The sequence below is a fragment of the Bufo gargarizans genome, chromosome 7 (genome assembly GCF_014858855.1).
Source record: "Bufo gargarizans isolate SCDJY-AF-19 chromosome 7, ASM1485885v1, whole genome shotgun sequence".
NCBI classification, from domain to species: domain Eukaryota; kingdom Metazoa; phylum Chordata; class Amphibia; order Anura; family Bufonidae; genus Bufo; species Bufo gargarizans.
In genome coordinates, this window is record NC_058086.1 from 99,975,127 (window position 1) to 99,997,705 (window position 22,579).

General features: G+C 46.1%; 1 protein-coding gene across 1 annotated transcript in view; it reads left to right on the plus strand.

Annotated features, from left to right (window-relative positions):
- Window positions 1–1,717: 1,717 nt before the first annotated feature.
- RGS21 (regulator of G protein signaling 21) overlaps window positions 1,718–22,579 on the plus strand; it is a 237,290-nt gene continuing 216,428 nt past the window's right edge. The window contains exon 1 of the mRNA XM_044302409.1: window positions 1,718–1,757. Coding sequence (XP_044158344.1) covers window positions 1,718–1,757 — 40 coding nt within the window. The remainder of the gene's footprint in view (window positions 1,758–22,579) is intronic.

Sequence of the window (22,579 nt, forward strand, 5' to 3'; positions counted from 1 at the left end):
TAGAACCTCGGACCAGTGTCCTAAATGTAGGGGTGAGAGGGCGGATCTTATACATTGTTTTTGGAGATGCCCAAGATTGATGAGGTATTGGAAGGAGATTGTAGAGATGACCTCACTATTTTTGGGCATTCAAGTGTTGAAGGACCCCATGGTCTGTATATTGGGTGCTACGGCACATTTTAGGCTAAACAGAGAACTAAGGGAGGTGTTGAATAAAGTATTATTCCAGGCCAGATTGTTGATACTCCGGAAATGGATATATAAAGATCCCCCTACAGTAGGACAGTGGCAGGAAGCTGTGCTTAATCTGATCAGAATGGAACAGGTTACAGAGAGATTGAGTGACAGACAGAGAAAAATAGATAAGATTTGGAAGAAATTGTTGAATCAGGGCCGAGAAGCTTGAGTTAACATGTTTTTTTTTTTTTTTCTCCCTCGCTCTCTTCTCAATGGGGTGGGTTTTGGTATTTGGGTTAAAGTTTAATGTAAATGTTAATCCAAAGGGAGAATGTTAACATATGATATAGTTTTGTAACATGGGCCCTTTGGATGGTTCATGATTATTAATGTATTTGTCCTTTTGTAAAAAAAAGAATAGGTTAAGTAACAACAGTAAAAACAGCTCACTGTAGCTGTGAGGGGAGAAAGATAACCGCCCACTAAGGCACTAGATTAAATCAGGAGACAATCAGTGATCATCATCTCAATAGCAGGCAGTTCAGTTAGGAGCATCCCGCAGTTTGTGACCTGATGGTTCCTTTTGAGAAGGGAGACAGTGCCTGTTGTTTTGAACTGGGCTCTACACTGGAGGGAGAGCAGGAGGGGGATCCGGAACCTCCCAGTCATCCACCGGTGGAATGGGAATGTCCAAAGCGGAACAGAAGGAGGAAAAATCCATATACTGGACATTTCTGGTGGCTACAAGGGCAAAAAGGTATCCCCAACGGTAGGGAATTTTTCTATCTCTCAATGAGGGCAGAAGGGGTTGTAGTGCCCTTCGCTTTTGAAGCGTCAGCCAGGATAGGTCCTGGTAAAGTTGCACACGAGCACCACGAAAGTCAATGGTTCGGAGCGAGCGAGCTTTGGCCATAATACATTCCTTGAGCTGTAAATTGTGAACGCAGCATATTACGTCCCTGGGCTGTGCAGAGGTGTTCTTGGGTCACAGGGCTCTTGGAGTTCGATCCAATTTGATACTTTGCGGAGATTGGGAGCCCAAAATAGCATTAAATAGGTCACCTAAGATCTCAGGCAGGTTTTCTTCCATGTCGGACTCTGGCAATATTCGGATTCTAATATTGTTCCTGTATCCCCTGTTGTCCAGGTCTTCCGGCGAGCAATATACTTGCGCGTGCTATCATGTTCAGTTTCGATAGAGTCAACACACGCCGCAATTAGTTTAAAGTCCTGTTGCAAGGACGATATTTCAGCTTTACAAGTGTTTCTCATCTCTGCTACTAGGGCCTTGAAATCATCTTTAGTTGGGAGCTGTTGTAGGGATTTGTGCAGAGCAATGGAATCCTGTGAAGGAAGTAGCATGCCATCATCACTGTCCTCTACTGTGTCTGACATAAGGTCACAGTTGGTGGAGTCTCCCCCACGTTGTTCTGAGGGCTGCAGGTGGTTTGCAGCGTCCCCCTGGGGACCGTTCTCGTCACGTCTGCGCTGCGATGGTGTGGCCTGTGTGACAGGGCGTTTGGGCACAATTTGGGGCGGCATGTCCAAGGCCGCAGTGAACCGTACGCAGGGCTGCGGAGGTGAGCCCCTGTCAGCCGTCCAGGCCGAAGTGCAGAGGCTGATGGTGAACTCCCTTGCAAGCAGGGAGTGCAGTGATGCCGAGGCAGGAGTGTTGGGAGCAGAGTGATGCAGCAGAAGAGGTGCGCAAGGTCCTAACTCGTGGATAGTGTCAGTGGTTCTCGAGGGCTGTAGGCCGCAAGTGCCGGACGGTGTTCCAGAGCCACGCTGCAGATAGTCCTCAATCGTCGGGGACCTCAGGGTAGGTGCCGGAGGATCTCTGGGTCTCTTATGGGGCAAATGTTTCCCCATAGGATGCGCCCTCCTGGTGAATGAAGCTCCTGTATCGAAGCAGGATGGCAGAGCTCGCACCTCATGCTGCCATCTCGCTTGCAGCCCAGGCCACGCCCCACTAGGACAATTTTAATCAGTATCAGGAGCCCTACCAGACAGGCCCCGTTTAATAGGGTTGATCCTGATGACAGACTCTTTGATGCAAAAGTATTTAAGTGCTGTATACAGTATATCTGTTTGGGAATTGTCAAGCTCTGCAGCCAAGGTGGTTTACAGTTATGGGCACCGTCTGTGGAGTGTGATCTGAACAGGATCACGTGACAAGAAAAGAGAGCTGGACTGAGTGTAATATACGGGGTAATTATATGGGTATTATATAAATATATATGTGATATACTGAGTAATTATTGTGTTCTTGGGGTAACATACATCCTGATAAACCGCCCCCCTCGTGAAGTGAGTAAAAGTCTATGATACTTCTGTATATTATATGATACATGTATCCTTTTATACACATTTTTACAAATATGTTTTAACGTCTGTGTCATACTTACCTGCTATCTATTTGCTTTTCGGTCCCCTGGACACCTACCCATGCAACATGCACGGCACAAGGTGTTTTTACCATTATATAGACCACTCAATATATATATATATACAGACGTGGACAAAATTGTTGGTACCCTTTGGTCAATGAAAGAAAAAGTCACAATGGTCACAGAAATAACTTTAATCTGACAAAAGTAATAATAAATTAAAATTCTATAAATGTTAACCAATGAAAGTCAGACATTGTTTTTCAACCATGCTTCAACAGAATTATGTAAAAAAATAAACTCATGAAACAGGCATGGACAAAAATGATGGTACCCCTAGAAAACACAGAACATAATGTGACCAAAGGGACATGTTAATTCAAGGTGTGTCCACTAATTAGCATCACAGGTGTCTACAACCTTGTAATCAGCCATTGGGCCTATATATATGGCTCCAGGTAATCACTGTGTTGTTTGGTGATATGGTGTGTACCACACTCGACATGGACCAGAGGAAGCAAAGGAAAGAGCTGTCTCAAGAGATCAGAAAGAAAATTATAGACAAGCATGTTAAAGGTAAAGGCTATAAGACCATCTCCAAGCAACTAGATGTTCCTGTGAGTACAGTTGCACATATTATTCATAAGTTTAAGATCCATGGGACTGTAGCCAACCTCCCTGGACGTGGCCGCAGGAGGAAAATTGATGACAAATCTAAGAGACAGATAATCCGAATGGTAACAAAAGAGCCTAGAAAGACTTCTAAAGAGATTCAAGGTGAACTTCATGCTCAAGGAACATCAGTGTCAGATCGCACCATCCGTCGTTGTTTGAGCCAAAGTGGACTACATGGGAGACGACCAAGGAGGACACCATTGTTGAAAACGAATCATAAAAAAGCAAGACTGGAATATGCCAAACTACATGTTGACAAGCCACAAAGCTTCTGGGAGAATGTCCTGTGGACAGATGAGACAAAAATCGAAGTTTTTGCCAAGGCACATCAGCTGTATGTTCACAGACGAAAAAATGAAGCATATCAAGAAAAGAACACTGTCCCTACTGTGAAACATGGAGGAGGCTCTGTTATGTTCTGGGGCTGCTTTGCTGCGTCTGGCACAGGGTGTCTTGAATCTGTGCAGGGTACAATGAAATCTCAAGACTATCAAGGAATTCTAGAGAGAAATGTACTAGCCAGTGTCAGAAAGCTTGGTCTCAGTCGCAGGTCATGGGTCTTGCAACAGGACAATGACCCAAAACACACCGCTAAAAACACCCAAGAATGGCTAAGAGGAAAAAATTGGACTATTCTAAAGTGGCCTTCTATGAGCCCTGACCTCAATCCTATTGAGCATCTTTGGAAGGAGCTGAAACATGCAGTCTGGAAAAGGCACCCTTCAAACCGGACACAACTGGAGCAGTTTGCTCATGAGGAGTGGGCCAAAATACCTGCTGAGAGGTGCAGATGTCTCATTGACAGTTACAGGAAGCGTTTGATTGCAGTGATTGCCTCAAAAGGTTGCGCAACAAAATATTAAGTTAGGGGTACCATCATTTTTGTCCATGCCTGTTTCATGAGTTTATTTTTTTACATAATTCTGTTGAAGCATGGTTGAAAAACAATGTCTGACTTTCATTGGTTAACATTTATAGAATTTTAATTTATTATTACTTTTGTCAGATTAAAGTTATTTCTGTGACCATTGTGACTTTTTCTTTCATTGACCAAAGGGTACCAACAATTTTGTCCACGTCTGTATATATATATATATATATATATATATATACACACATACACACACACACACACACACACACACATACACATATATACATATACATACTGTATACAAGATATTGGCGCTCGTTTTGGGTTTTCAGGAATAGGTGGCTTTGGGTGGGATCTCACCACCCATTAATCCTCCTATCTCCTCCCATCCCACTTGTCCTACACATGCAGACAATTTGGGTCTACATGATAAACCCATGAGTAGCCTCAATACTAGTCTCGTTCACGCTTACTTCCACCATCCTCTGGCACCTCAAGTTCTTCTGGTTTTCTGGATTCACTTCCTCTTTCCACTTAACGCTCAAGCTCTTTTATCTTTCATACAACCCAGAGGAAAGGCAGGGACAGTTCCCAGGTGTCCCTGCCTTCTAGATCGCTGTATACACAGCGCTCAGCGAGCACTGTGTATACAGATCAGGAAGCGCTATGTGCTGCCGGGGCCAAGAGAGTGCACAAGCTGTCATGTTTTCCACAGACCGCAACAGCCCTGCACTGAGGCTGTACAGCACTGTATAGTGCTGTACAGCTTCTATGGGGGCTGTATTTTCCCTGTAACTGGGGCTACTATGTTGTATGTTCTTATGGGGGACGCAAGGTGTAAAATAAAATAAAAATAAATTAAATAAAAAACTAAGTGTTTTATAAAAAATAAGAAAAAAAAGATTTCACATGTAAAAAAACTAAATTCACCAATTAAGCAATTTAAAAAATGTTAGACCTATGGGGAATGCCACGTAATAAATTTTTAAAAGCATAGAAATTCAAATTTAGAAAACAATGAACTTTTCAAATGTTCATTAATTTTGGGATTTTTTTTATAAATACAAGTAAAAAAATATTGACTCAAATTTACCATTAACATGAAGTACAATGTGTCATAAGAAAACAATCTCTGAATTGCTTGGATAAGTAAAAGCGTTCCAAAGTTATTACCACATAAAGTGACACATGTCAGATTTGCAAAATTAGGCCTGGTCAGGAAGGAGGTAAATGGACCGGTCTGGAAGTGGTTAAGAAAAAGGGGGAGATGTATCAAAACTGGTGTAAAGGAAAACTGGCTTAATTGGCTATAGTAACTAATCAGATTCCACATTAAATTTTTCAGAGCTCCTTTTAAGAGAAGTAAAGGGTAGAATCTGATTGGTTGCTATGGGCAACTAAGTCAGCTTTCCTTTACACCAGTTTTGATACATTTCCCCCCAAATTGTCATAACTTGGGAACGGAGCCTCAGATCAACAAAAGAAAAACAGCATTTTAGGCTACTTTCACACCTGCGTTCACAGCTGCGTGAAGGGGCTCACAAGCGGCCCTGAACGCAGCCGTCTGGCCCTAATGCATTCTCAGTGGAGGCGGATCCACTGAGAATGCATCCGTCTGCCAGCGCTCAGCCTGCAAGCAGCTTTCGGGTGGCCGCGCGGAGACGAGCGGATCCGTCCAGACTTATAATGGAAGTCAATGGGGACGGATCCGCTTGAAGATGACACCATATGGCTCAATCTTCAAGCGGATCCGTCCCCCACTGACTTTCAATGTAAAGTCTGAACGGATCCGCTCAGGCTACTTTCACACTTAGAAATTTTTCTAAGTTATAATGCAGACGGATCCGTTCTGAACGGATGCAAACGTCTGCATTATAGGAGCGGATCCGTCTGATGAAACATCAGACAGACCCGCTCCGAGCGCTAGTGTGAAAGTAGCCTTAATTAGGTGAATAAGGTGAGCTAAGTCTCTATGCAAACAGTTTGATCACTGATGACAGATTCCCTTTAAGAAGCTTGTGCCTCTTAATATTTGTGAAACATCTCATACCAGTTGACCACAGATTAGGGTCAGCATATTAAACATATAACTGTCCCCATGAGATATATCTCACAAGACCATGAATGGACAGTGTCAATAAAATTAAGAAGACTCCACCAAGTAGACAACTGAAGGCATGGCAGACCAAGTCAATTTAAATATATGGCACCCAAAAAATAATAATGAAGCCATACACGAGGAAAGGGGGGGGGGGTATGGTAAAATTACTGTCTCTATGACAAACCCACACAGACATCATTGCAGTCAGAGTCAGTCATGGGATTGGCCTTTGGCTTGTATTCCATTTTTTACACACCAAAATATCACTGGATTACAGAGCAACGTAGGTGCACAATAACAATATTTTCAATTTTTACATTTTAGGGTTTTCTTTTAGGCTAATTCTTTAATCGTTTTGTGCAAAACAAAACTGATTACTTCACTACTTTGACAAGATATGAACTTCAAATTCTTCCTTCATTCTTTGATTCTGTGTTTATAAATGTTCTAAATGTATATTTGTCAACTGTAATTTTATGTTTTGTGTCTATGTTTCATTTTGATTAGCCCCTTAGTTTTTATCATTGCATTCAAAAGCTACAAAGTTGCCATATTTTTCAGGATAAGTTTTAGTTTCCATGGCACCATAATGAGGTAAACATTAGTCATTGATTACATTTTATTAACTCTTTTTGGGTGGAATGGAAAAAAGCAGCACTTCTGCCATTAACTTTTTACATTTTAAATTATGAACCATTCATATTGTTGCAAAACCATTGCTGTATTTATGCAGTGGCCGTGCTTGGGGTGGTCCTGATGATCCACCGGACACCGCCAAGGTGTCACCACGTGTCACTGCTCTCTGGACCCGATAATAAGGCATGTTGCATCCTAAAAGGGCTAGAGAGTCCGTGCTTTTTTACTCGATGAGCTCAAGTGCAAAACATTACAGGCAAGGCATTGAGCTGGCTTATTGAGTCTCCTCCCTGACAGAAGAAGGTTCTGTGCTGAGGTTTGTCCAGATATAAACAAGTCTTCAGACTTAACCCCTTCACACATTTGAACTTGACTGTACGTCCAAATTGCAAGTAAGGCTACGTGCACACGACCGTATGTGTTTTGTGGTCCGCAAATTGCAGACCCGGAAAAAAAAAACGGATGACGTTCCGTATGGCATCAGTTTTTTTGCGGATCTGTTTTTTTTTTTGTGGATCCATTGTAATAATGCCTATCATTGTCCGCAAACTATAAAAAAAATAGGACATGCACTATTTTTTTTGCGGAGCAACGGAACGGACATACTGATTTGGACAGCACACGGTGTCCTGTCTGTGTTTTTTGCGGACCCATTGAAATGAATGGGTTTGCATCCTATCCGAAAAAAAACGGATCGGACACGGAAACAAAATACGGTAGTGTGCAGGAGACCTAACTTGGTGAATTTGGACATACAGTCACTTCCAGTTTCCGCTCTTCCTGAGAGCAGAGACACCGGGAAAGTTGGCAAGGGACCAATCAGAATGGTCCCTTACTGACACCCCCCTGATGCCCCCTGCAGCATTGTCCTCACTCCAGCCAGCGATGACAATTACAGATGACACTGTTGCAACGGCCGGTCAGTGCTGGCACCGATCTCAGCCGTTTAACCCCATAGATGGAGTACGGTCCGTATCTTTTGAGGCCCCATTGAAGTTAATGGGTCCGCATCCTAGCCGCAAATACTGCGGCTCGGATGCTGACCAAAACAACGGTCGTGTGCATAAGGCCTAAGTGTTAGACTGAAAATACAGCGCATTGCAATAGATGACTATTGCAATGCACTGTATAGCCATCAGGCCCACTGGCTCTTTAAGATCTAAATGGGTCTTGATAAAAAAAAAGGAAAGAAAAAGCAAAAATAAATAAAAAGTAAATACAAATGTAAATAAAAAAATAAAAATTGTCTTTTCTCATATCCATTCATTTATAAATTAATAAAAAAATAAAAAAATAACGACTAGAGTTTAGCGGACACCTGGCTGTTCGGGTTCAAGAAGTTCGGCCAAACGTCCCGGAAATGTTCGGGTTCGGGATCCGAACCCGACCCGAACTTCGTCCTGAAACCCATTGAAGTCAATGGGGACCCGAACTTTTCGGCACTAAAAAGGCTGTAAAACAGCCCAGGAAAGAGATAAAAGCCAGCAACATGTAGGTAAATCCCCTGCAAACAAATGTGGCTAGGGAAATGAATAAAAATAAAAATAAAATAAATAAAAATTAACCAATATCAATTGGAGAGAGGTCCCAAAGCAGAGAATCTGGCTTCACGTCACCCACCACTGTAACAGTCCATTGACAGATATTTAGGCCCAGGCACCCAGGCAGAGGAGAGAGGTCCCGTGACAGAGAATCTGGCTTCATGTCAGCAGAGAATCAGACTGCATGTCATAGCAGAGAATCAGGCTTCACGTCACCCACCAATGTAACAGTCCATTGTCATATATTTAGGCCCAGGCACCCAGGCAGAGGGGAGAGGTCCCGTAACAGAGAATCTGGCTTCATGTCAGCAGAGAATCAGTCTGCATGTCATAGCAGAGAATCAGGCTTCACGTCAGCCACCACTGTAACAGTCCATTGTCATATATTTAGGCCCAGGCACCCAGCCAGAGGAGAGAGGTCCCGTAACAGAGAATCTGGCTTCGTGTCAGCAGAGAATCAGTCGGCATGTCATAGCAGAGAATCAGGCTTCACGTCACCCAACATTGGAAAAGTCCATTGGCATATATTTAGGCCCAGGAAACCAGGCAGAGGAGAGAGGTCCCGTTACAGAGAATCTGGCTTCATGTCAGCAGAGAATCAGTCTGCATGTCATGGCAGAGAATCAGGCTTCACGTCAGCCACCACTGTAACAGTCCATTGTCATATATTTAGGCCCAGGCACCCAGACAGAGGAGAGAGGTCCCGTAACAGAGAATCTGGCTTCATGTCAGCAGAGAATCAGTCTGCATGTCATAGCAGAGAATCAGGCTTCACGTCAGCCACCACTGTAACAGTCCATTGTCATATATTTAGGCCCAGGCACCGAGCCAGAGGAGAGAGTTCCTGTAACAGAGAATCTGGCTTCATGTCAGCAGAGAATCAGTCTGCATGTCATAGAAGAGAATCAGGCTTCACGTCAGCCACCACTGTAACAGTCCATTGTCATATATTTAGACCCAGGCAGAGGACAGAGGTCCCGTAACAGAGAATCTGGCTTCATGTCAGCAGAGAATCGGTCTGCATGTCATAGCAGAGAATCAGGCTTCACGTCAGCCACCACTGTAACAGTCCATTGTCATATATTTAGGCCCAGGCACCCAGCCAGAGTAGAGAGGTCCCGTAACAGAGAATCTGGCTTCATGTCAGCAGAGAATCAGTATGCATGTCATAGCAGAGAATCAGGCTTCACGTCACCCAACATTGGAAAAGTCCATTGGCATATATTTAGGCCCAGGCACCCAGGCAGAGGAGAGAGGTCCCGTAACAGAGAATATGGCTTCATGTCAGCAGAGAATCAGTCTGCAAGTCATAACAGAGAATCAGGCTTCACGTCAGCCACCACTGTAACAGTCCATTGTCATATATTTAGACCCAGGCACCCAGGCAGAGGAGAGAGGTCCCGTAACAGAGAATCTGGCTTCATGTCAGCAGAGAATCAGTCTGCATGTCATAGCAGAGAATCAGGCTTCACGTCACCCAACATTGTAACAGTCCATTGTCATATATTTAGGCCCAGGCACCCAGGCAGAGAGAGGTCCCGTAACAGAGAATCTGGCTTCATGTCAGCAGAGAATCAGTCTGCATGTCATAGCAGAGAATCAGGCTTCACGTCACCCAACATTGGAACAGTCCATTGGCATATATTTAGGCCCGGGCACCCAGGCAGAGGAGAGAGGTCCCGTAACAGAGAATCTGGCTTCATGTCAGCAGAGAATCAGTCTGCATATCATAGCAGAGAATCAGGCTTCACGTCACCCAACATTGGAACAGTCCATTGTCATATATTTAGGCCCGGGCACCCAGGCAGAGGAGAGAGGTCCCGTAACAGAGAATCTGGCTTCATGTCAGCAGAGAATCAGTCTGCATGTCATAGCAGAGAATCAGGCTTCACGTCAGCCACCACTGTAACAGTCCATTGTCATATATTTAGGCCCAGGCACCCAGCCAGAGTAGAGAGGTCCCGTAACAGAGAATCTGGCTTCATGTCAGCAGAGAATCAGTCTGCATGTCATAGCAGAGAATCAGGCTTCACGTCACCCAACATTGGAAAAGTCCATTGGCATATATTTAGGCCCAGGCACCCAGGCAGAGGAGAGAGGTCCCGTAACAGAGAATATGGCTTCATGTCAGCAGAGAATCAGTCTGCAAGTCATAACAGAGAATCAGGCTTCACGTCAGCCACCACTGTAACAGTCCATTGTCATATATTTAGACCCAGGCACCCAGGCAGAGGAGAGAGGTCCCGTAACAGAGAATCTGGCTTCATGTCAGCAGAGAATCAGTCTGCATGTCATAGCAGAGAATCAGGCTTCACGTCAGCCACCACTGTAACAGTCCATTGTCATATATTTAGGCCCAGGCACCCAGGCAGAGAGAGGTCCCGTAACAGAGAATCTGGCTTCATGTCAGCAGAGAATCAGTCTGCATGTCATAGCAGAGAATCAGGCTTCACGTCACCCAACATTGGAACAGTCCATTGGCATATATTTAGGCCCGGGCACCCAGGCAGAGGAGAGAGGTCCCGTAACAGAGAATCTGGCTTCATGTCAGCAGAGAATCAGTCTGCATATCATAGCAGAGAATCAGGCTTCACGTCACCCAACATTGGAACAGTCCATTGTCATATATTTAGGCCCGGGCACCCAGGCAGAGGAGAGAGGTCCCGTAACAGAGAATCTGGCTTCATGTCAGCAGAGAATCAGTCTGCATGTCATAGAAGAGAATCAGGCTTCACGTCAGCCACCACTGTAACAGTCCATTGGCATATATTTAGGCCCAGGCACCCAGCCAGAGGAGAGAGGTCCCGTAACAGAGAATCTGGCTTCATGTCAGCAGAGAATCAGTCTGCATGTCATAGCAGAGAATCAGGCTTCACGTCAGCCACCACTGTACCAGTCCATTGTCATATATTTAGGCCCAGGCACCCAGCCAAAGGAGAGAGGTCCCGTAACAGAGAATCTGGCTTCATGTCAGCAGAGAATCAGTCTGCATGTCATAGCAGAGAATCAGGCTTCACGTCAGCCACCACTGTAACAGTCCATTGTCATATATTTAGGCCCAGGCACCCAGCCAGAGAAGAGAGGTCCCGTAACAGAGAATCTGGCTTCATGTCAGCAGAGAATCAGTCTGCATGTCATAGCAGAGAATCAGGCTTCACGTCAGCCACCACTGTAACAGTCCATTGTCATAAATTTAGGCCCAGGCAGAGGAGAAAGGTCCCATAACAGAGAATCTGGCTTCATGTCAGCAGAGAATCAGTCTGCATGTCATAGCAGAGAATCAGGCTTCACGTCAGCCACCACTGTAACAGTCTATTGTCATATATTTAGGCCAAGGCACCCAGCCAGAGGAGAGAGGTCCCGTAACAGAGAATCTGGCTTCATGTCAGCAGAGAATCAGTCTGCATATCATAGCAGAGAATCAGGCTTCACGTCACCCAACATTGGAACAGTCCATTGTCATATATTTAGGACCAGGCACCCAGGCAGAGGAGAGAGGTCCCGTAACAGAGAATCTGGCTTCATGTCAGCAGAGAATCAGTCTGCATGTCATAGCAGAGAATCAGGCTTCACGTCAGCCACCACTGTAACAGTCCATTGTCATATATTTAGGCCCAGGCACCGAGCCAGAGGAGAGAGATCCCGTAACAGAGAATCTGGCTTCATGTCAGCAGAGAATCAGTCTGCAATGTCATAGCAGAGAATCAGGCTTCACGTCAACCAACATGGGAACAGTCCATTGTCATATATTTAGGCCCAGACACCCAGGCAGAGGAGAGAGGTCCCGTAACAGAGAATCTGGCTTCATGTCAGCAGAGAATCAGTCTGCATGTCATAGCAGAGAATCAGGCTTCACGTCAGCCACCACTGTAACAGTCCATTGTCATATATTTTAGCCCAGGCACCGAGCCAGAGGAGAGAGATCCCGTAACAGAGAATCTGGCTTCATGTCAGCAGAGAATCAGTCTGCAATGTCATAGCAGAGAATCAGGCTTCACGTCAACCAACATTGGAACAGTCCATTGTCATATATTTAGGCCCAGGCACCCAGGCAGAGGAGAGAGGTCCCGTAACAGAGAATCTGGCTTCATGTCAGCAGAGAATCAGTCTGCATGTCATAGAAGAGAATCAGGTTTCTCGTCAGCCACCACTGTAACAGTCCATTGTCATATATTTAGACCCAGGCAGATGAGAGAGGTCCCGTAACAGAGAATCTGGCTTCATGTCAGCAGAGAATCAGTCTGCATGTCATAGCAGAGAATCAGGTTTCACGTCACCCAACATTGGAACAGTCCATTGGCATATATTTAGGCCCAGGCACCCAGGCAGAGGAGAAAGGTCCCGTAACAGAGAATCTGGCTTCATGTCAGCAGAGATTCAGTCTGCATGTCATAGCAGAGAATCAGGCTTCACGTCAACCAACATTGGAACAGTCCATTGTCATATATTTAGGCCCAGGCACCCAGGCAGAGGAGAGAGGTCCCGTAACAGAGAATCTGGCTTCATGTCAGCAGAGAATCAGTCTGCATGTCATAGCAGAGAATCAGGCTTCACGTCAGCCACCACTGTAACAGTCCATTGGCATATATTTAGGCCCAGGCACCCAGCCAGAGGAGAGAGGTCCCGTAACAGAGAATCTGGCTTCATGTCAGCAGAGAATCAGTCTGCATGTCATAGCAGAGAATCAGGCTTCACGTCAGCCACCACTGTAACAGTCCATTGTCATAAATTTAGGCCCAGGCACCCAGGCAGAGGAGAAAGGTCCCGTAACAGAGAATCTGGCTTCATGTCAGCAGAGAATCAGTCTGCATGGCATAGCAGAGAATCAGGCTTCACGTCAGCCACCACTGTAACAGTCCATTGTCATATATTTAGGCCCAGGCACCCAGCCAGAGGAGAGAGGTCCCGTAACAGAGAATCTGGCTTCATGTCAGCAGAGAATCAGTCTGCATGTCATAGCAGAGAATCAGGCTTCACGTCAGCCACCACTGTAACAGTCTATTGTCATATATTTAGGCCCAGGCACCCAGCCAGAGGAGAGAGGTCCCATAACAGAGAATCTGGCTTCATGTCAGCAGAGAATCAGTCTGCATGTCATAGCAGAGAATCAGGCTTCACGTCAGCCACCACTGTAACAGTCCATTGTCATATATTTAGGCCCAGGCACCGAGCCAGAGGAGAGAGATCCCGTAACAGAGAATCTGGCTTCATGTCAGCAGAGAATCAGTCTGCAATGTCATAGCAGAGAATCAGGCTTCACGTCAACCAACATTGGAACAGTCCATTGTCATATATTTAGGCCCAGGCACCCAGGCAGAGGAGAGAGGTCCCGTAACAGAGAATCTGGCTTCATGTCAGCAGAGAATCAGTCTGCATGTCATAGCAGAGAATCAGGCTTCACGTCACCCAACATTGGAACAGTCCATTGGCATACATTTATGCCCAGGCACCCAGGCAGAGGAGAAAGATCCCGTAACAGAGAATCTGGCTTCATGTCAGCAGAGAATCAGTCTGCATGGCATAGCAGAGAATCAGGCTTCACGTCAGCCACCACTGTAACAGTCCATTGTCATATATTTAGGCCCAGGCACCCAGCCAGAGGAGAGAGGTCCCATAACAGAGAATCTGGCTTCATGTCAGCAGAGAATCAGTCTGCATGTCATAGAAGAGAATCAGGCTTCACGTCAGCCACAACTGTAACAGTCCATTTTCATATATTCAGACCCAGGCAGATGAGAGAGGTCCCGTAACAGAGAATCTGGCTTCATGTCAGCAGAGAATCAGTCTGCATGTCATAGCAGAGAATCAGGTTTCACGTCACCCAACATTGGAACAGTCCATTGGCATATATTTAGGCCCAGGCACCCAGGCAGAGGAGAAAGGTCCCGTAACAGAGATTCTGGCTTCATGTCAGCAGAGATTCAGTCTGCATGTCATAGCAGAGAATCGGGCTTCACGTTACCCAACATTGGAACAGTCCATTGGCATATATTTAGGCCCAGGCACCCAGGCAGAGGAGAGAGGTCCCGTAACAGAGAATCTGGCTTCATGTCAGCAGAGAATCAGTCCGCATGTCATAGCAGAGAATCAGGCTTCACGTCAGCCAACATTGGAACAGTCCATTGGCATATATTTAGGGCCCGGCACCCAGACAGAGGAGAGGTTCATTCAACTTTGGGTTGCCTCGCAATATAATGGTAAAATTAAAATAAAAATAGGATTGAATGAGGAAGTGACCTGGAGTACAATAATATATGGTTAAGGGGAGGTAGTTAATGTCTAATCTGCACAAGGGATGGACAGGTCCTGTGGGATCCATGCCTGGTTCATTTTTATGAACGTCAGCTTGTCCACGTTGGCTGTAGACAGGCGGCTGCGTTTGTCTGTAATGACGCCCCCTGCCGTGCTGAATGCACGTTCAGACAAAACGCTGGCCGCCGGGCAGGCCAGCACCTCCAAGGCATAAAAGGCTAGCTCTGGCCACGTGGACAATTTAGAGACCCAGAAGTTGAATGGGGCAGAACCATCAGTCAGTACGTGGAGGGGTGTGCACACGTAATGTTACACCATGTTAGTAAAATGTTGCCACCTGCTAACACGTTGCGTATCAGGTGGTGGTGCAGTTAGCTGTGGCGTGTTGACAAAACTTTTCCACATCTCTGCCATGCTAACCCTGCCCTCAGAGGAGCTGGCCGTGACACAGCTGCCTTGGCGACCTCTTGCTCCTCCTCTTCCTTGGCCTTGGGCTTCCACTTGTTCCCCTGTGACATTTGGGAATGCTCTCAGTAGCGCGTCTACCAACGTGCGCTTGTACTCGCGCATGTTCCTATCACGCTCCAGTGCAGGAAGTAAGGTGGGCACATTGTCTTTGTAGCGTGGATCCAGCAGGGTGGCAACCCAGTAGTCCGCACACGTTAAAATGTGGGCAACTCTGCTGTCGTTGCGCAGGCACTGCAGCATGTAGTCGCTCATGTGTGCCAGGCTGCCCAGGGGTAAGGACAAGCTGTCCTCTGTGGGAGGCGTATCGTCATCGTCCTGCGTTTCCCCCCAGCCACGCACCAGTGATGGGCCCGAGCTGCGTTGGGTGCCACCCCGCTGTGACCATGCTTCATCCTCATCCTCCTCTACCTCCTTCTCATCCTCGTCCTCCTCGTCCTCCAGTAGTGGGCCCTGGCTGGCCACATTTGTACCTGGCCTCTGCTGTTGCAAAAAACCTCCCTCTGTCACTTCGAAGAGACTGGCCTGAAAGTGCTAAAAATGACCCCTCTTCGTCCTCCTCCTCCTCCTCCTGGACCACCTCCTCTTCCATCTTCGCCCTAAGTGTTTTCTCAAGGAGTCATAGAAGTGGTATTATAACGCTGATAACAGCGTCATTGCCACTGGCCATGTTGGTGGAGTACTCGAAACAGCGCAACAGGGCACACAGGTCTCGCATGGAGGCCCAGTCATTGGTGGTGAAGTGGTGCTGTTCCGCAGTGAGACTGACCCGTGCGTGCTGCAGCTGAAACTCCACTATGGCCTGCTGCTGCTCGCACAGTCTGTCCAGCATGTGCAAGGTGGAGTTCCACCTGGTGGGCATGTTGCATATGAGGCGGTAAGCGGGAAGGCCGAAGTTACGCTGTAGCGCAGACAGGCAAGCAGCGGCAGGATGTGAACGCCGGAGCGCGAACAGACGGCCCGCACTTTATGCAGCAGCTCTGACATGTCGGGGTAGTTGTGAATGAACTTCTGCACCACCAAATTCAGCACATGCGCCAAGCAAGGGATGTGCGTCAAACCGGCTAGTCCCAGAGCTGCAACGAGATTTCGCCCATTATCGCACACCACCAGGCCGGGCTTGAGGCTCACCGGCAGCAACAACTTGTCGGTCTGTTGTTCTATACCCCGCCACAACTCCTGTGCGGTGTGGGGCCTGTCCCCCAAACATATGAGTTTCAGAATGGCCTGCTGATGTTTACCCCGGGCTGTGCTGAAGTTGGTGGTGAAGGTGTGTGGCTGACTGGATGAGCAGGTGGAAGAAGAGGAGGAGGAAGCTGAGTAGGAGGAGGTGGCAACAGGAGGCAAAGAATGTTGCCCTGCGATCCTTGGAGGCAGAAGGACGTGCGCCAAACAGCTACCCGCCTGGGGCCCAGCTGCCACTACATTTACCTAGTGTGCAGTTAGGGAGATATAGCGTCCCTGGCCGTGCTTACTGGTCCACGTATCTGTGGTTAGGTGGACCTTGCCACAGATGGTGCTGCGCAGTGCACACTTGATTTTATCGGATACTTATTTATGCAGGGAAGGCACGGCTCTCTTGGAGAAGTAGTGCCGGCTAGGAACAACATACTGTGGGACAGCAAGCGACATGAGCTGATTGAAGCTGTCTGTGTCCACCAGCCTAAATGACAGCATTTCATAGGCCAGTAGTTTAGAAATGCTGGCATTCAGGGCCAGGGATCGAGGGTGGCTAGGTGGGAATTTACGCTTTCTCTCAAATGTTTGTGAGATGGAGAGCTGCACGCTGCCGTGTGACATGGTTGAGATGCTTGGTGACGGAGGTGGTGGTGTTGGTGGTATTCCCATGTCCCCTGTTTGCTAGGCGGCAGGTGCCAACGTTCCTCCAGAGGCGGAGGAAGAGGCCGAGGCGGCAGCAGCAGAAGAGGCCGAGGCGGCAGCAGCAGAAGAGGTAGCAGGGGGAGCCTGAGTGACTTCCTTGGTTTTAAGGTGTTTACTCCACTGCAGTTCATGCTTTGCATGCAGGTGCCTGGTCATGCAGGTTGTGCTAATGTTCAGAACGTTAATGCCTCGCTACAGGCTTTGATGGCACAGCGTGCAAACCACTCGGGTCTTGTTGTCAGCACATTGTTTAAAGAAGTGCCATGCCAGGGAACTCCTTGAAGCTGCCCTTGGGGTGCTCGGTCCCAGATGGCGGCGGTCAGTAGCAGGCGGAGTCTCTTGGCGGCGGGTGTTCTGCTTTTGCCCACTGCTCCCTCTTTTGCTACGCTGTTGGCTCGGTCTCACCACTGCCTCTTCCTCCGAACTGTGAAAGTCAGTGGCACGACCTTCATTCCATGTGGGGTCTAGGACCTCATCGTCCCCTGCATCGTCTTCCACCCAGTCTTGATCCCTGACCTCCTGTTCAGTCTGCACACTGCAGAAAGACGCAGCAGTTGGCACCTGTGTTTCGTCATCATCAGAGACATGCTGAGGTGGTATTCCCATGTCCTCATCATCAGGAAACATAAGTGGTTGTGCGTCAGTGCATTCTATGTCTTTCACCGCTGGGGAAGGGCTAGGTGGATGCCCTTGGGAAACCCTGCCAGCGGAGTCTTCAAACAGCATAAGAGACTGCTGCATAACTTGAGGCTCAGATAGTTTCTCTGGTATGCATGGGGGTGACGTGACAGACTGATGGGCTTGGTTTTCAGACGCCATCTGTGCGCTTTCTGCAGAAGACTGGGTGGGAGATAATGTGAACGTGCTGGATCCACTGTCGGCCACCCAATTGACTAATGCCTGTACCTGCTCAGGCCTTACCATCCTTAGAACGGCATTGGGCCCCACCAAATATCGCTGTAAATTATGGCAGCTACTGGGACCTGAGGTAGTTGGTACACTAGGACGTGTGGCTGTGGCAGAACGGCCAAGTCCTCTACCAGCACCAGAGGGTCCACTAACACCACCACGACCATGTCCGCGTCCCTTACTAGATGTTTTCCTCATTGTTACCGTTCACCACAATAAGAAAAATATTATTTGGCCCAATGTATTGAATTCAGATTCAGGCCTTTTTTTAACAGACACCTAAAACTATCTGGCTATCTATTTGGGTACCGTATTACACTAATACAGGCACAGCAGTAACAACAGATTTAGCTGAATATAAATTTGAGGCCTAGTATTTAGGCGCTGGGTGACAGGTATAGGTTTACTGACAGAATTAGACTTGGAAATGCACAGTAGCGTGTGTGTGAAGTTATTCACAATGACCCTATGTGCACCTTGAATCTTATATACCCTTTTAGGGATAGATTTAAAATAGCTCTGATACAGCAGAAACCACTAAATTAGGAAATTGCTAAATTGGGAATTGTATTTCAACCCAGAACAAAAACTGTGCTTTGGCGGACACTAAATAACTTGACCAGCCACAGCAGTAACGACAGATTTAGCTGGATATAAATTTGAGGCCTATTATTTAGGCGCTGGGTATAGGTTTACTGACAGAATTAGACTGGGATATGGCCGAAAAATATCCACTCTATTGATGGTTAAATGCACTTGGTGTGACAGCTTGACCCTGATGTAGTATATGGCTAAAAATAACCAGACTATTGATGGTTAAATGCACTTGGTGTGACAGCTTGACCCTGATGTAGGATTTAGCCAAAAAACAACCACACCATTGAGGGTTAAATGCACTTGGTGACAGCTTGCCCCTGATGTAGTATATGGCCAAAAAATAACCAGACTATTGATGGTTAAATGCACTTGGTGTGACAGCTTGACCCTGATGTAGGATTTAGCCAAAAGACAACCACACTATTAAGGGTTAAATGCACTTGGTGGCAGCTTGTGCTCTATGTGACTCCAGCTTAAATAGAGGCTGGGTCACATGGTGCTCTGGCCAATCACAGCCATGCCAATAGTAGGCATGGCTGTGACGGCCTCTTGGGGCAAGTAGTATGACGCTTGTTGATTAGCTGCTTTGCAGCCTTTCAAAAAGCGCCAAGGAAGCGACGAACACCGAACCCGAACCTTTACGAAAATGTCCGTGTTCGGGTCCGTGTCACGGACACCCCAAAATTCGGTACGAACCCGAACTATACAGTTCGGGTTCCCTCATCCCTACTAACGACCTGATCTATAATAGTATTGTGGTACTAATGCCACACGGTGAACATAACAAAAAAAAAAAGGAAAAAAATTCTATGACAGAATTACTGTTTTTGTCACCTCTCCTCCACAAAAAATAAATAAGTGATCAAAAAGTCATATGTACCCCAAAATGATGCCAATAAAAAACTACTGCCTGTTCCACAAAAAACAAGCCCCCACACAGCTGCATTGGTGAAATTTTTTTTTTTTTATGGACTTTAGTATATAGGGATGCTAAATATCATTTATTTTTAACACAAAGGGGATGTTATGCTGAAAAAGTAGTACAACATAAAAAAAACTATATAAATGTGGTATCTCCATAACCGTATCAACCCACAGAATAAAATAATCATATAATATTTGCCTCAAGAGGAACCCCATAAAAAATAAAAATAAAAAATTTACAGAACTGCCATTTTTGCCCACTTTACCTCCACAAAAAATTATAAAAAAACATATGAAAACAAAAAGGATACCAATAAAAACTACAGCCTGTCCCATATCTGTAAAGAATAAATCATGGCAACTGGACGTACTGTAGATTTCTTGAAAACGTTTCACTCGTTCTTCCAACGAGCTTTCTCAATTCTGAGTGATTGTACAAAAAATTCTGGGAATAAATATGTAACTGAATCCACATCTGGTAATTAGAACCAGCATTGGGTCAAAGGTGTTGATTCCATTATCCTAATTGGAGTCAGTAGGTGATAAAGACTTCCCAGAAAAAGGTGTCAAGACAGCATTATACGTGGCAGACAATAGATGTCTAACCCCCCCACCTCTATTCAAGCTTGCCTTCTCCATTTTTACGTAGATGGCCTCCTACAGCCTGTCGCGCAAAAAATAGCCCTCACACAGCTACATTAGTGAATTTTTTTTTTATGGGCCCCCCTGATATAGTGGCGTAGTGGCATGACGTAGATGATGTGCCACGGCCCCGCCCCCCGCACGCCTCTGGATACCTTAGAGCAGTATGCTGCACTTCTTCAGCCGGGATATCTGGGGCCTCGGGACACCGTGAACACAGCTGTTCGAGCAATCAATGTCCTCCCACTCTGACTCCCGACTTGCTGCTTCATGCCATTGAGCTGACAGCATCTTTGCCTCGTGGAAGGAAAAGGGAAAAAGGTAAAGGAAAAGTTTGGCAGTGCACGTTGTGGATGCAGCTTTATAGTCTTTTCCTGTGGACTGTATTGTAAGGGGAGCCACTCTGTGGTTGTTTCTTCCTTCTTCTGGCGCTGTTTCTTCCATCCTTCCTTCTGGCGGATTCAGAGGTGGATGACCCCCGCAGTACACTTACCGGAGGTGCCAGTCTACTGAGTTTTTCCCTCTTTCTTTGAAAGTTGTGGATGGTCATCAAAGAAACTACAGACTCCCCCCTATCCTGGGACATGTGAGAAAATATATCTTCTCTATATCTATCCTCTGAAGTGGTTGTTTGTACCGAATAACGTTTTGGAGTGATGGTGTGAACCTATATAATCAATTTTAGATATGTAAGCCTCTACTCCCCCTCAAACTACTCAAATCTCTGAAAGATTGTGACTCACGCTATAGTTGTAATATAGTGTTGTGGTATAATGTGCAATTATATGTACGTAGACACACAGTCAATAACCACACTACACGACCTGTTTTAAAAAAAAAAAATTTAAGAAAATAAGAAAGGAGAAGGGAAGGGGGAGAAGAAGGGGAAAGAGCCCCTAATCAAAGAAGGGGAGAAAAAAAGAAGAGGAAAATGCCCCCTAAAACCCAGAACAGGAAATCATTTGGTACGATATCTCCTAAAAGAGGGGCTCCGCGAAGTCCAATTAAAATGGACAAGTTCCTTAAATCACCACCCCCACTCAGTAAAGCGAGAGGCAATCAGAAACAATCTGTACGCACAAGGAGGTGAGGACAATGAACTCGTACTAAATCCGTTGGGAACTGGGAACTTACTAGATTCAGACTGTTAAATGACTAACATCGATATAAAACTAGCCAACATTTTAGAAGCAGTTAAAATCACAAATCAGTCTGTGGGCACCGTATCTACTACAGTCACATCATTGCAGACTGATATCTCTTTAATGCGGGATGATTTTGATAAAATGCGTATAAAAACCACCGAAACATTAACAACTGATCTAAAGAAAGAACTAAGTCAAGCAATGAAAAAAATGGAGACAGATCAAAAAATGACAGATATGGAAGATAGATCCCGGCTGAAAAATCTTAAAATAATTGGGATCCCAGAAGGACCTGAAGGTGCCAATCCTACCTCATTTATCCAAAAATGGTTAATGGACATGTTAGGCTCTGATAAAGTAACATCAATCTTCATAGTAGAACGTGCTCACCGAATTCCAGCTAGGAAATCGTTACCAGGAGCAACCCCTAGACCGCTCCTAGCCAAGATGTTAAGCTAAAAAGATTGAGACCTTATCTCAAGAAGGAAAAGGGAAATACAAGATATGGACTACAATGGACTCAATATCGCTATTTACCTGGATTTCTCAAAAACCACAGGATAAAAGAAGAGAATATAAAGATGTTAAAACTAGACTCATACAGGCAAATATAAAGTATTCTATGATGCATGCGGCAAAGCTGCGTATTGTTTACAAGGACGCAGTACAATTTTTCATGAATCCAGTTGGCGCCTCTGAATGGTTAGATCAACATGGATTGTGACTGGAAGCAACCCTATGATATGTAGCTTCAGAGACGCGACACCATGATCTAAATATTGTATCTTCTTTCTGTGGGGGCTGGTGGTGGCGGGTCTGCGCACCTACTTGGTGCGGGACTGGTGGCGGGTGGACCCATCCTCGATGGGCCTATGTTTAGCGTAAGAATGGGCTATGTCAAGGGTGAATTTGCTACATCTATTACTCATGGGATGGGGCGCCATTGGATTGAGAAGTCTCTCATGTGTATGTTTTTGATGCAGTTTTGTTATTTTAGGTGTCATTATACATAGGAAATAAATAGGGGTGTCTAGCTGTGGAATTTTAGGACACACTAAGGATTAATAGAGAGGGTGCGTGGATGGGTAGGGGTGGGGCTGGGGAGGCATTTTGGTAGAGACTCTTGTTGCTATTTATGCTCAGGAGCCAAGAGGGGGAGGAGGGGGGAGGAGAGAAGGGGGGTGTTTTCACTGATGATCCTGACGATGCGTATAGCTCTAAGACATATTTCTCCAGGGCTGTTCGTTACTAGATATCGTTTGCCATGACACAAAAGATCTTAAGTTGGAACAAACGTGGTTTAGCAGAGGGGGTAAAGAGATGCACAGTTTTCGATCTAGTGCATAGACACTAGTGATGAGCGGCAGGGGTCA